Source organism: Notothenia coriiceps, unplaced genomic scaffold (assembly GCF_000735185.1).
Source record: "Notothenia coriiceps isolate Sejong01 unplaced genomic scaffold, NC01 NC01_scaffold00037244, whole genome shotgun sequence".
Classification (NCBI taxonomy): domain Eukaryota; kingdom Metazoa; phylum Chordata; class Actinopteri; order Perciformes; family Nototheniidae; genus Notothenia; species Notothenia coriiceps.
Window position 1 is genome coordinate 6,653,423 of NW_011369945.1, and position 15,615 is coordinate 6,669,037.

The following is a 15,615-nucleotide window of genomic DNA, read 5'->3' on the forward strand; positions in this document are numbered from 1 at the left end:
GCATTCAATCCTATCATACACATTCTGTTCAGATTCCTCAAGGTGTTTTCCAACTACATTTGTTGCAGTGGTATGTTAGGTTGTTTGAACTTCTGTCCAAACAGTTAGGCCTGCTGGGATTTTGAATGTAATTTTGTATTGAGACATTTTCAAAGATTTAAACACAGTCTGCACAGGGCAATTTTACCTCACTATATAAATGTTGTCCGATCTGTAAGATGTCACAAAGATTATGTTGTTTTGATGTCTTTCTAGAAGAGGAAAAATTAAATGCGCTGCAATGCCTCCCACTTTTGGTGTAGATGAGATCAGTGCCAAAGCATCAGCTCAGATCTGTTAATCCTAACATAATCTTTCAAGATGCACTTTGCTGTTTTAACAGCTTTTCCTCCTGCAGCTAAAATTGCTTGCATTTATTTTTGTCCGTGAGTATGTGTTGGTTTAACTGTCTTTCGTTCTTTCTTTCTAGGTGGGGAGGTGCCCTACACTACTCTAGCTACAAGGATGATGATGGGCGTTTGGTGGATGTTTGCTCTTATTGTAATTTCCTCGTATACCGCCAACCTAGCAGCATTCCTCACCATCTCACGCATAGAGAACTCCATACAGTAAGTATCCAACAGATGTTCCTTCAATGTTGTTAGTTGTGGCAAACACATAGCTTCAAAATGTATTTTTGTGGCTTTACCTTCTGAAAAACTCAGTTCTTTCGACATAGGTATTGTGATACAAAAACTAAAACTTTTTAACCATTACCCATTACCAAGATTTAGTTTTTTCTTAAAGTTACACATCACAACTTCACAGAGGTACCAGAACAAAGGTATTTATGCATTTAACTGTGCACACACACAATTACATTTGCTCAAATATATTCATCATAGTTGGTGTGTAGCTTTGCGTGCATGACAAATTGTTTCTAACACACTGAGACACTCTGCAGTGTCCCCCAGTGTGCTTGATTATTGAAATCCATTTTAACAAGCAGGTGTAATGCATAGAGACACACACACACACACACACACACACACACACACACACACACACACACACACACACACACACACACACACACACACACACAAAATTACTTCCATATCCTTTCCCTCCTTTCTCCCCTCCTTCATCACCCCGTTGTAGCATAGCAATTTCCTGTTTCGCTCAAGTTGGGATATATCATTGTGTGTGTGTGTGTGTGTGTGTGTGTGTGTGTGTGTGTGTGTGTGTGTGTGTGTGTGTGTGTGTGTGTGTGTGTGTGTGTGTGTGTGTGTGTGTACAATGATGTAGATACTGAAGATATGGAGAAACAGAGAGAGAGAATGAGGCCAAGTAGTTATGAAAGTAAGAAGAGAGTGTTTCAGCATGTTCCTCCTTGGTCCTAAGTTGCGGGGCAGAACATGTATGCCAGCCCCCTTCAAATACTCACACACATCATTTCCCTAAGCTCAGTGCCCTCTGTTTATCTATCCTTGAGATAATATGTTTGCCTGTTTCTCTCCTGGTGGCACAAGGAAACGCTCATCTCTCATTGGACTAATCAGCATGCTGAAGCATCCGCTATGCCCGGCAGTGCCACAGTTAATTGTGCTTGGCTTTGGAATAGACAACATTTATTTCTCTAAATCTCATCTCTATCTGTCGCTGAATTCAAGTCATACGTCACTTTCTTATACCCTCTCTTATTTTTCTTTGTCATACCTCCTTTTATACTTTTGCTTCCACTCCTCTCTCTTTTTCATTTGGTCTTTTTCCCCCTTTTATCCAATTATTTCTTCCTAGAACCTTAAAAGTGTGTAGGAAAAAAAAATCACTTTTCTTTTGTCTCTTTTTGATGTTTTTTTCTGCTTCAATTTGCTGTCATTAGTGAGTGCCTCTCAGTTTACCGCCTCATTCAGCATCCATTGAGCTAATTAAGGATTTCCATAAATTTTAATGCATTATCTTTAATGTGTTGACTCTTCCGGGGTCATTAGTGGCATAATTACCACCTTAACAGCAGCACCCGCATGGCCTTGGGTCTCCAAAGATGGGTTTTAGGGTGAGTGGTGAGAAGGAACATACCCAAAACAAACAGAGTAATCGTAAAGCATAACAAAACCTCAACGCAGAGATGAAGAGAGCAGCCAAGCGAGGAAAAAGAGAGGATTGTGATGTTGTGATTAGCGTGCACTTTAATCTGATGAATACTTGATTAACATATTACACAGATGGTAGGAGAGCAATTGGTTTAGGGAGCGAAAGGGAAAATTATTGAAGTATGGAAAAGAGCAAGCAAGAGACAGGAAAGGAAAGAAAGGCAGGGGAAGGATGGAGGCATCGCCTGTCTTCGTGTCTCAGGGAGCCGGCAGGACAGACAGGGTTTTTAAGTATTAATGCCCTTGTTTCATCCTGGAAATGAAATAACAAGTGAGCATTCAGAACCCTCTCCGGACTATTTCACGCTTGGATGTTTTTCCCTCAATTTCAGTGTGAATCCTTTAGGAAAACGGAGAGGGATGGCGGCAGGGACAAAGAGAGAGCAACATACAAAGAGAGAGATAAAACGGTATAAACTTTATAAAGTGGAAATAAAGAGAGGAGGCAGGTGGAAGAAAAGATGAGACGAAAGATAAAAGTTAGAAGGGATAGAGTGAAGTAAATAGAAATTGGAAGAAAAAAAGCACACAAGAAGAGAAAGGAGAAGCTAGTGGTGAAGAGGAGAATGAGCAATAGATTTCAGACGTTTTAACGTTAGGCGTTAGGAGGTGGCAACTGTTGGGAGATGAAAGCAATGGAGGGGAACGATTGGTCAGGATGGGAAGATTGAAAGACAGATGGAGTGTTTGAGGATAGAAAGCTTCTCTCTCTGGCTCAATCTCTCACAGCAGGTGTCTCATTATGTTACGGTAGCTAATGATGCCAGTAAAGTCAATCAGGTGGTTAGTGTTCTCGTGTAAGCTTCATAATGGCTGGTAACTGTTCTGTATGTATGCATGCATGTCTGTAAAATCCCAGTATGGAGCTCGGACAGCAGAGTGGCTCCACTTGTCAGCGGCTCATTGGCTTATTCAAAGTCTGGCATGTTTTCTTAAGGGCCATGAAGTCAAGATTTACCGTCACACTTTCACTTTATCGCCCTCTATTAACGAGAACGGGATTGTAACAGCATTGTCTCTTTGACAGTATATGATGAAAGTAATGAATGGAATAATGTTAAACACTTAAACAGTAGTGCATTAGCTAGCTTCTGCACAAGAGTGATAACATGTTATGACATTGCTTGGGAGTGACCAACGATCTCGTATAGAAAGTGATCACCGATAAAAAGACTTCTGAATTCCTAATGATGATGCATAATGATATAAGGAAACCAGCATTTATATGACCTACTTTTCTCTAGTACAATTAATTCAAATATAGATTAGCTAAGCCTACTCTCAAGACCATGTTGGTTTGGCTTCTGTCAGCAAACATAGCTTGCTGTTCAAGGTTGCACAGCTGTCTGCAGTGCTTCAACAGCAATTTGTTAAAAAGCTAATGGACTGATCAAGGCTCTACTGCCGTTATCAGAATTTATTTCCCTACAGAATCACAAAGCCAAGATCATCTTTGTCTTTTGGCTTCCAAAAAACATTAAAAAAAAAAAGTCAATCCTTTGACTCCACAAATACTTTTATTGAACTAGTTTTCTTTTAAACTATTTCAAACAGTTGGCATATAAACCAAATTAAGTCCAGCAAAATTAAAGATGACTTAAGGAAGACGACCAGAGGACCAAATATTCTAAAAGAGACCCGATACACAGACAGATGAAAACAAACATGTTTCAAAAATATATATTCAGTTTCCTTTCACTCCATAACTTGCTCATTGGTATACTTATAGGTATTATAATTGGTTCGCAAAAAAATATCTTACAGCATACTCACAGGACAAGAGGCAATCACATGCACACATTAGTTTCACATAAAACATTCCAAAATCGTAAAACTAAGTTTAGAAATGGAGATTTAATACATTTTTGAATGCCCTTTTAACCTGTTCCACCATACATTTTTGATTGTGTTTTTCACTGTAGGAGTATAACTGAGCTTAAGTCACTGTGAGTCTCATTCATTATTTTCTTTTGGTCTCAGTAAAATCTTAACTCATTTGAGATTTTATTCTTGTCTCTGCTTACATATGAACACACCATTAAAAAACAAACCTAGAGTTATTACCCAGTGAAACCCATTCACAGAGGGGAGTAGTGGGACGGAGAGATTATTAAGGCCAAAGATTAATTGATAGCAATAAAAGATTCATGTTCCCAGCAAAGTTCATTAAAATCTTCAAAGTTATTTTTTTCTTTTAGAGCGGGTCAGAGAGATAGTTAAGGAGGGCATCAGAGAGAGAAAGAAATTGCAGGAACTGTGACCGTCCATAAAACGTCTGTATGTTATTTTGTGTGTGCGTTTCTGTGTGTGCAGTCTTGTTAAAATGTGAACAGAACCTACTTATATTTTGGCCCGATGTTAAATCTGCTATTGTGTTTGTATTACAAGGGAATTAATTAAGTCATACTGTAAACACGTTCTTCATTAAGCAGGACATGTTGAGTGTTTTTGTGGAAATGTGTGTTTCCCAAATCCATGGGTGGTATGTAGCAGCCATTTAACAAACACACAGTAATTAGTTCCTGTAATGGTTCTCTATTACATTTCTCAGCGGCCAAACTCTTTGAGAGGCAACCCAGGCACGGTTGCATTATAATTACCAATAGCTTGTGTATTCCCCCAGAGGTGGCAATTTATGTTCGAGGGGCAGAGCGAGAGAGGAAGGATGAGAGAGAGAGAGATGGGATTTAAAAAGAACTGAGTGAATTATTTTACATTTTTCTTAATTTCTAATTCTCTGATATTGTCTTTGTACAGTTGTAAGTATAAACTGTGTGCAGTAAGCCAAGCATCTTGTTCAGCTCTGTGAGTAAGTGCTGCTGTCTAATCTGCTTCCCACCCCATTGTTCTCAAATGTGTTGGTCACGGCCAATTGCCATTGTTCTATTTTTATTCCATGTGAATTACATGTCATCCCCAACTCCCACTTTTGGCATTCGAAGAGTTTAGATCTAGACCGCTCTTTTAAGGGAAAATATAGGGTGGCCCACATACAGCTGGACACTTCATTAGCTCTCTGTGTGTTCTCTCCACTGCCCGCTGTCCAGGGCTTTCAGCTTCCACAGGGAGATACTCAGACAGTTACAAAGACCCAATCATTCACCATGTCCCATAAGGGCAAACATTGAAGTGCGAAGACGGAATCACCACATTGAAGGATTTCATCCAGGTCATTGGATGTGCACTTGCTTTTCATGTTTTTATGTTTATTCCTCTGTGTCAACTGTTTGGATTATATTGTTATATTTCATCCTATTTAATCCACTCTTAAGAATGTTGGATAAGAATTCAAATACATGCTGAGATACACAGTAGAGCTTCCAGGATAATACAAATGTGTAGAAGATGAAAACACCTGTGAAGTGTCCTTTAACAAGGCACGGCTTCAGGTCGGCTGTTTGAATGCACTCTGAACTCAATACAGTGTACACCATCATCCCAAAACAGCCAGTCCATCACAAGTAGTCACTTGACTTACTTTTGTGAACAATAATACATTTTAGTGCTCGAAAGTACTAGTGAGTTAATATGCATTGAAACATATTTATTTTTGATTGATTACTATGGACTGGCTTTGTACAGAAGGATCAACTCTTTATTTCTTGGACAGACTATTCACTCCAAATCCATGTTAGAAAGTGTCATCACTGCAGTAGATGAAATAGCCTTGCAGTGCATTGTGGATACTTGTTGCAGAGAGAGCATTCTATTGGAAACAGGGGACTGCTGTATCCATTACTGTAGCCACCAAGTACCTGCAGTATCACCACAATAATAATACCCAGGGGATGAAGTGAGCCCCATGTGAGATGTGAAGCTAACCATTCTTCCAGAGTCTGCATTGCGCTTAAAGTGAATGGATGACTGGAAACAAAGACTAACTCTATCCACCACTTTTCTCGCCAGGTCCCTCCAGGACTTATCCAAGCAGACGGAGTTGCCTTATGGCACAGTGTTGGACTCAGCAGTATATGATCAGGTCCGCTACAAGTCTATGAACCCCTTCGAGAGAGATCCCATGTACTCCCAGATGTGGCGCATGATTAACCGCACTGGAGGAGGAGAAAACAACGTTGAGGAGTCAAAAGAAGGCATTCGCAAGGTAGGACTTTTTCATTAACTATCAGCTCTTAACAAATGGCCTTTGAAACTTCAAACAACAATGAGTTCATGTCGTGTCTGGAAATACTGCGGACAAGGTACAGAATGGCAGAAACATAAGATACATTATTTATTACGGAGGGGCAAAGATTTCACATTCAAGCAACTTTTGACCTTGCCTTTCTTGGGAACACAAATATATTGGTTTTATTATCAAATCAACCTGAAGGTCAAAAGGACATCAGTCTCTGAGCTTGCCACATGCCTGACTTATATTCTCAGTCACCTCAGTTTTCAATCTTGTATTAAGCCTTCTGAACATACAGTATACAGTATTACTAACAGATAGTGGTTCAATTCAAGTTATGAATAAAACCTCAAATGAAACCTATTTTCTTCAATTAAAAGAGCAGGTGTTAGGCAATCAAATGTGTCTTACATATTGACATTTACTAATTTGATAGTAGGACTTGACATTTGCCTTGAAACAAGGTGAACCTTGTGGTTGGATCCCACTGCAAGAATTACTATGCATGCATGCTCTTCAATTTCTCTTGAGAGCATTTCTGCCGCGCATTATGCTAAATGTCGAAACCAATCATAAAACAGTGCATGTACCCACTGTATGCAAGTGCTGTTGTCACTGAATAACATGGGCAGCAGGTAAATAGTGTCACGTTGCTTTGCACATAGGGATTACTTAGTATATGTGATGTAATAATGCCAGTAAGGTTGAGAGACATAATGCATTATTGCAATCGCTTGTAAAACTCCTAATTTATGTTTATTACATATAGCAAATTGAATAACCTTCTGGTTTACAGTGAGTCCTTATGGTACACGGCTCAGCTTCAGTACTGTTTTGATATACAGCTCATGCTACAGGGTCGTCTGTGTTGATAGGGGATAAATCTATCTAAACGATGTTAACGATACACAGATAATGCGCGCATGGTTAAATACTTAATTCCCTCAGTGATTAACCAGCATCATAAATACCTGACTGCTTCATCTCATTTGCATGCATCCCGCTTTCTGTTTGCATCGCTCTGCGCTCCTCCAGTGAGGATCTCACTTTACCCCCCCTCCCTCCAGAATATATTAGACTTGAACTGAAGCCAGCGTTGGAAGTCTTGGGAGGAGTGATTAAAGTGGCGGGTGTTGTTTTTAAAACGAGGGGATAAATGCAGTATAAAACAGCATATAAGCATGCCACTATTAACTTTCACTCACACACACATTGCTTGTTGGCAGATGTGTTAATCTAGTGCATATAACTAATTAGTAAGGTGTCCAGCATTATGAATACATCTGTCATTTATTGCTAAAAAGAAAATGTATGTGTAAATAAAAAATACATTAATCTTCATCATAACCTACTTGACACCAAAAGCAGGATAAAACACTCCGATCTAACTAAATTAGTATACAATTAGTTATTTGTTTTTGTTAAGTTGTTTTAAATGGAAATTCTTATATCCTTCGAACTTCAATAAAATTATCCCCACAAAGTGACTACATTTAGAAAAGACGGTCTTGAAATGCCCTTAGTAATAGGAACCATAGAGCAACATTGTACAGAAGGATTATGTCCTCACAGTTTCACTTGTTGACATTTCTGGACAGGCTGAAAGTGTCATCATTGCACTATTTGAGGTAGCAGTGTGGTTTGCTATGATATCTGCTACCACTGAGGATACCGTATGCCGGGCCAGCATGATCAAAGTCAAACTCGCTGTTTTTTTCCACTGATTGGCTACAGAGAGTGGCGATAATCAGTTCCACCCTGTGAGTACATCAGTGCCACATCACAGCTCCCAAAACGAGCAGCTAAAATGGTACTGCAGTATCACTACATGACGCTGTCAGGGTCATGTTAGGCATCAGTTTGCTAGATGAGTAAGGTAGCCATGGCAGCATCAGACCAAAAAGGGATTATCTCATAACAAATACATATTTTCCTTTTACCCGTGGTCCTATTTATTTATCTAGATTGTTTTGGTGTGGGTTTCTGCCTTCTTTAAAACACAATAGAAAAGACATTATATTGTATTTGGCTTGTGGTTCTCAAAGCGTCAGAAAATATATTTTAAATTCAACACCAATGTCTCATTTCAGAAAAGGTGATTTGGTTACACACGATAATCCTCAGATCATGTTGTGAGTAGCTTCATTTACGAACTACATTACCCTAATAAAAACTCATCACAAGTGTCATCTAGTCCCATTATATTAGAGAGAATGCAGATATATCTACACTCAGTTTCTAAAGCAATTGGCATCACACTAAAACAATTTCATTTAAGAACATTTATATTTTTCATTTTGTGGTAAACTGTCTATTTAGGGTGGACGAATCTTTTAGGATCCACTGACACTTAATGATCATTGATAAGTAAATCAAATAAAAAGAACTGCTTTTCAATAGCAGCAGAGTGCGCGAAGCTAGTAGTGACAGGAGGCAGACCTGGATCATGGGATGTTCATGAGCAGGATGGAGAGATTCTTTTTTTCATGGATACTTTACATGACAGTGGCAGCAAGCCCCGTACAGCCAAAGAGCACAAGAGGGAGGCACACCTTTCCTTCTGACATTGTCTCTTCTGATTTGATGGTTTTTTTCTATCCTGCATCTGTTTTATTGCACCACCTAATTCTCCTATATACCTTCTGACTCTGTTTCCCCTACTTCACCGCCCTCTCCATATTTTTCCTTTTTCCTTTTTACCCCTTATATATTCCCTTTCTGCACCTCCCTATGTCTCTGTGAGTCCCGTACTCATCGGGGTTGTTTTCAAGGCTGCAGGGTGCACTCTAGTGGTACACTGATGCCGTCCCCCTCTCTCAGCTGCATGACACAGACTGATGTTTTCCTTCTGCTGCAGTGGCATCATCAGTGAAACTGTTACAATGTTTCATTGTATGATTAATTAACTAATTAAATTGTATACACAGTACTATAAATTGGAGCTTAATTTCAATTAACGGTTATATTTTCCTTCACATTTAGTATTTAGTGCCTGGAAAAATATTCATTTTAGAGAAAATTGCTGAGGTAGAATGTTACCAAGATGGCCGGATAGAGAAAAAAGGTGTCAAAAGGTCAATTGACTTCACAAACACATACTTTTAAGTTTTGACCTAAAAGCAAATCCTTGAGAATAGACTTTAAACCTGTTATAATTTCGTCTCACACTGACAAATACATTTGGAAGGCAGTGAACAGTACCTGGAATAGTGTTTTCAAGCCGGAGGCTATTTGGAAGGCCATGATCTTATTAACAGACCCCATGAGTCAGTCAGACTCAGACATATTTTGTACTGTGTCTCCGTTTGATTTATTTGGATGTGATTATCTTCTTTCATCCAGTCCCTTTGCTATATTTGATTCCTGTGAGGTTAAGAACTTGATATATTTCCCCCCTCAGTGTCATGCTCTCTCTCCTTTTCCTGAGGATGTTTTTGCCTCTTCCTCTCACGATCTTTCTCTCAGGCCTTTTTCTCTTTCACAATAAACCTCTTACTCGTCGTCTCCTGTGCACTATGGATTTTCTTCTTTTTCAGTTTCGATCCCCTGCAGCAGAACAATATTATATGTCAGAACGGGTCAGTGTCTTAGCTGTCTCTGGTATCACTTGCATAAATATATTCACGCACAGACACAGATGCCTGTGCATGTGGAGGCACTCATATGCACACATAAACACATGTCTATAAGCGGTATGCTTTATACACCAATACATTTACTCACATGCATTGATACACACCCGCACACACATGCACTTAACACACACGCATGCACTTAACACACACACACATGTTAAGCCAGGGGAATTCTGCAGGGTGAGTCTTGTCACAGGGTAATATATGCGTCTCTCCCATTCTAGTCAATGATCAAGGCGTTCAATAAACTAAGAGGTGTTGCACCTCAGACTTGATATCTCATTAACTTGGTGTCACACATATATCAAAGACGAGCATGCCGCATGTCACTCTTTGAAATAATGGCATCTTCGTTTAAGGCAATGCCTTACTCAACTGTGATCTTCTCTATTTTTTCTGGCATGGTCTCAAGAGGGAAATAAAGTATTTTTTTCTCAGTCCTTTGTGTGTGTGATGTAGGCAGGCCTTTTAACTTAAGAGCTTCTGACAGCTCAGCTTTGTCTGTTGTGCTGACTTGCAAAAGAAAGGAATGAAATTAAGTATCAATTACTTGCGCTCTTAATAACTTAACCTCTGCACCCCCTTGACTGCAACGTGTCAATTACTGACACAGAGCATGATGGTAGGAGCTGATAATATGAGGCATCATATATGTCAATCAAAATAAATATCAGGGACAGTAAATGTCGTACGGATTTTTTTAATGCATAATACCATTTAAATGTATACTGTTTGTAACGTGTTGACAGTATGTGTCCAGAGTGGGGGTTTTATAATATTAAGCCAGATCAGATAATGATTTTTATTTAGTCAACACAGAAATAATCTGAACCAGGGGAATGGCTCTTAAACCCGTACACGGCAGCACATAAGTGAGAGTGCATGGCACACATTAAGATATAAATATTCTCACACTCAATCGTAAACAACCAATACAAACTTCACATTTGCATGCTTAGGCACATACATCCCAGTGCAGAACCACACACACACACACACACACACACACACACACACACACACACACACACACACACACACACACACACACACACACACACACACACACACACACACACACATACACACACACGCACGCACCTGACTGGGCTGATGTAAGTGTCCTTGTGTGAATATATGACAGCTACTCTCTGTCAGGCCTCAAGAGTCTCTGATGAATGCTGAGTGATTTTAGATTTGAGTGGATTGCCAGTTTGAGTGATTTTCTGTCTCTATGACTTTCTGGCTGCACTATGGGAAGGATCACTTTAGAAAATGTATCTTTTCCCACATGTCCTTGCCCATTATACTGTATATTACCATTACTCCCAAGTCGCATGATGATGGCAGCTTAAAGAAAAACACTGTTTCTGAAAAATATCCTGCAATGCTAACTGAAATCAAGGCCAGTAAAGAAAGCATAGTAAAGCTTGTTTTCTTTATAATACAAAAAAGAACGAAAATATAGCATCAGTGGTTCACTATCCTTTTAACTTAACTCTTTGCTGATCAGCTTTCAACAGCACAATGAAGCCTTTGGCCTAATATTGATGATTACAAATTTTACCAATGCATGTTTGTAACAGGCAATCAAGGCTGAGGAAGAGGAGGAGGAAGAGAGGGCAGTCTAGCATGTACAAAGTCAAATACCTCATACATGTACATATTTGGATTATACTGCGTTGAGAAAATGTGCCTCAGCAAAAGCACTCTTGCATTTTTCTGTCATTTGTAAAACTCCCTTTTTCGAAAGAAATACCCATTTATTGGATTTAAATTTCAAATGTGTCCTTTTGAATAAACATGGTGAAATGGATCTGACCCATTCAGCTGGAAAGTTCACACCAATTAATTATCTTGTATTATAACTTACATTTAGTTAATATAACCTGCAAGCATGTAGCTATTTTTGTACCTGTTGACACTTACTTGGCCATGGTTTTGCTGATACTATTCCCAGAGCACACCTTGAATACATGTTTTATAATATTATTGATGATGGAAAATGTCTTTACTTCTCTCACATACTGTATGCTTGACTCCATTCTGGAACCAGCCCATCACTTAATGTCTCCCCATCACCGTCTGCCTATTTAACATAATGTCTCCAGAAATTATGATAAAATATACCTTCATTTATTCACCTCTGCTACATATATCTTTATCCTGGAAGTAAGGAGCTGCATAATGCAAGCCTATAAGCTTTCACCAATCTACCGTAATGACTTCAGTGATGATGATGATGATGATGATGATGATGATGATGATGATGATGATGATGATGAAGATTACTCCGATTCCTTAGATAGAGCTATCTGCCAGATTGAGCCGATGGTAAATCAACCAAGACCTGTTTAGGTCCTCGTCCTACGTGAGGCCATCACAGCACTCCGGAGGACGATTGAGACAAAGCAGAGGGGGAGATGATATGGATGGTGAATGGGTTTTAGGGGAGTGGGAATTGGAACATTGGGAGGTTTAAGAAGTCGGAAAGAGAGGGATAATGGAGGAGCGAGGGATAAAAGAGGACTGGAGATTGAGAGATAGTGAAGATGGGTGAGAAGGGAAAAGAAAGGAGAACAAGGAGAGAGGGGGATGGAGTGATAGATGAAGAAACATAATGAACTTTTCCACAGGGAATGTTGGAATGCAGGAAATAAATGAAGAAAGGAGGAGATTAACGAGAATAAGAACAGACACAGGAAGTAGTTGGATTTCAGCTTTTCTATTACGTAAATGTTTTATTTTCCTGTTGCTTTGAGTCTTGGATGAGTTAATCAGTTGGGCTAAAAGCTATTGAATATAATAAACTCTCATAAGAGAGACAGACAGATCAAAGCAGGATTCGTGTGACTACAAAAGAGGCCTCCTTCAATGATAATAGTGCTTCAAGTGGTTGGGTCATGTTTTTTTTTTCTCACAGTAAAACATAATTACTCGAAGCTCGTATCATTATTTCGACATGAGAGTCAGGATTAGAGGGAAACATAAACGAAAAGAAGAAAAGGAGTAAAACGTTGATGGATTGATGGACAGGAAGAACGAAGGAAAATAATGACCAATGCAGGAAAGTAGAGAGGGTGATAAAGCGAGGCAGACAGAGGAACACGAACATGTAGGAAGAGTAGAGAGACTGGTGAGAATGATGACAGAGAGATTCATTGATGGAGCCATGGATAGATAGTAAACACAACAGAGAGTAGTCTTTGGGAAGTCAGCTGAGAGAGACTGATGGTAACCCAACACAGAAAACATCATCTTTATTGTCTATTCTTCTTCTCTCCCTATATTGTTCCTCTTCTCTCCTTCATCTCTTTCTATCCTGCCTCAATCTTTCATCTCATCATTGTTTCCTAATCTATTAAATACATGTAAAGTCATGTAGAAGGGTCTGAAGATTCCGTCTAATTCTTCATTAGGCAGTCAAGCAATATATAGAATGGGGAGTGGGAAAAGATGTTGTTCAAGAGCACATCAGTGTGCCTCCCCCCAGATGTCTCACACTGTGTGTATGCTTGTGTCGGTGTGCTCTCAACATAGAGAGGCCACTCTAACACCTGTGTACCCTCTCAAATCACAGCCAACAGGAGATCTGTAGGCAGCTGTGCTCTCTGAGTGTGTGGCAGTGTCACCGTCCTGTAAGAACCTCATCCCAACCAGCCATTGGTCAGGGAGTTGCCAAGGTTATGGAGCATGGTGGCCCCCACTGAGATCAGCTGGGTGACAGATCTCAGTGTTTGTGATTCCTCCACCTCTCCATTTGAGAGAGCGACTTGGAAAATCTTCCCTTTTTTATCCTTTTAATTCCCTTCTTCCCTTTGTGTTTTTTTTTACGCAGGACTGCTGCTTGTGATAATTCATGTCTGAGCCTCTGTGATGACATGTCGCAACAGGGCTGGGGCAAACCCCATTTCATTAGATTTACAAAAAATGTATGTCATGTTTATGTGTTTGTCATGTATTTTAATGAAATCCCTGCCAAGTCATAAGCTTGCTTGATATATATCTATCACCGGGCCTGGGTATGACTGCTGTAATATCCTCTGTAATAACCCATCCTCTGCTAAGAGCAGAAAATGCCTTTTTGGCTGCTGGGTTCTCTCATTTTCTATTTTCTAGTCAAATCACCCTGACAGGAATCTGAGAAAGCTCCTTTCCTGCAGAGTGTGATAGCTCATTAGGATTCAACACAAGCAGCCCAAACAGCAAACATATTTTCCTGCTGTTACAATCCTCTGCTTGTGTGATGACAGTGTTTCTGTGTTGTGACTCAGTCTCAGGCAGAGAAGATGAAAAGAATAAGGAAATGGGGGAAATGTGTTCTACATATTAAAGAAAGGCAAAGATTGAAAGAGACATTTGTAATAAGATCATGATAGACGCTAGATACAAAGAAATGGAGATAAACTCAGATAGAAACTACCTTGTTCTTGCCAATTGTGGTGATTTATTAAAAGCTGGCGTGTTTGCTAGAGATGTGACAAATCGGGCTGGAGTCAAGGGACAGAAGAGAGAGATAAAGATGGGAAATAAGGAGAGGGAGAAATAAAAGTTTGATTTAATAACAGTGGCAAAAAACAAAAGAAACAATTCTATTACCTTTTCTGTCTATCGATACTTTCTCATCTTCACATATCTAATAATAAAGCCTAATTGCCTTTTTATCTGTTTCTTTCTGCCATACCATCCACGACTCAACACAATTGTCTCCCTCTCAATTGTCCTGCTTCTTCAACCCCTCTTCCTTTGCCTTTCTACTGCTCTTACCCTCTCTCTGCCTCTCACTTTCTGTTTTCCTCTGGCTACACCTCTTGCATCTGTAATGATTACAGCAGAAATAAAGAAATCAATGAAAGCAGCGGATGAAGACTGTAATTAATCTGCTGCTTTATTTCGTGTGTGCACTGTAGGTGTTTGTATGTTTGCAATGTATGTGTGTGAGGCTGCATATCTTGCTGTACGTGCAGGCATGCCTTTTGTTTGTTATAAAGATTGATAACAAAAAGGGGTTGATGGATACATAGAAATACCTTAAACAAGCAATAGGGGGTCACTGTTCTGTTGACTAAGTTTCATTCTGATCAGCCTTTAGGTATTCACCATTCACCATTGGCAATCATCAAAATGTTTCACTTACAGTATTGGTTGCTGTTTAAGCTCTTTTGAAATAATTGACCTCTGCTGTTGTCGGAGTGGACATTCTGGGCATGAGCGACACACACATCAAACAACCGCTTTGCCGGAAAATAACAAGCTGTGTTTTCAGGGACATTTTAGAGGATTTAAAATAGTTAATAAATAATGAAACAATTCAGCGAAAAAAGTGTTCCTTTAAACATGAAACTCTTATAGTAATTCTGAGTAGCAACATTTCCTACATCTGTATAAATACAGTATGGTGCGTCATCAGTGAACATAAATGAATGAATGATTCTTACTTTATGTTAAAGGTTGCCTATTATACTGTTTTTCATCAATATATTATAGGTCAGATATATAAAAAACATGTCTCTGAAGTGTTTGGCTTGAAACACCAAACAGATCATTGTAGCATCCCATAATCCCCTCTGTTTCAGCACTTTTTCAAAAGTGCTGATTCTCTGTCTGTTACTTTAGATGAAAATAAGGAGCCACTCCCCACGCCCCTCTGAGAGATATTTGGTTAAAAATAACACAATGGTGCTCTAGGAGGAGATTCGGGTGATAAGGTATTGGG

General features: G+C 39.4%; 1 protein-coding gene across 1 annotated transcript; it reads left to right on the plus strand.

The window, feature by feature from the left end:
- The first annotated feature begins 473 nt into the window (after nt 1–473).
- On the plus strand, nt 474–13,816 carry LOC104964556 (glutamate receptor ionotropic, delta-2-like). The gene is made up of 3 exons (XM_010793374.1): nt 474–608; nt 6,042–6,237; nt 13,738–13,816. Exons 1-3 carry the CDS (start codon nt 505–507, stop codon nt 13,750–13,752), a joined length of 315 nt encoding a protein of 104 aa, XP_010791676.1. The 5' UTR covers nt 474–504; the 3' UTR covers nt 13,753–13,816.
- Nucleotides 13,817–15,615: the final 1,799 nt, after the last annotated feature.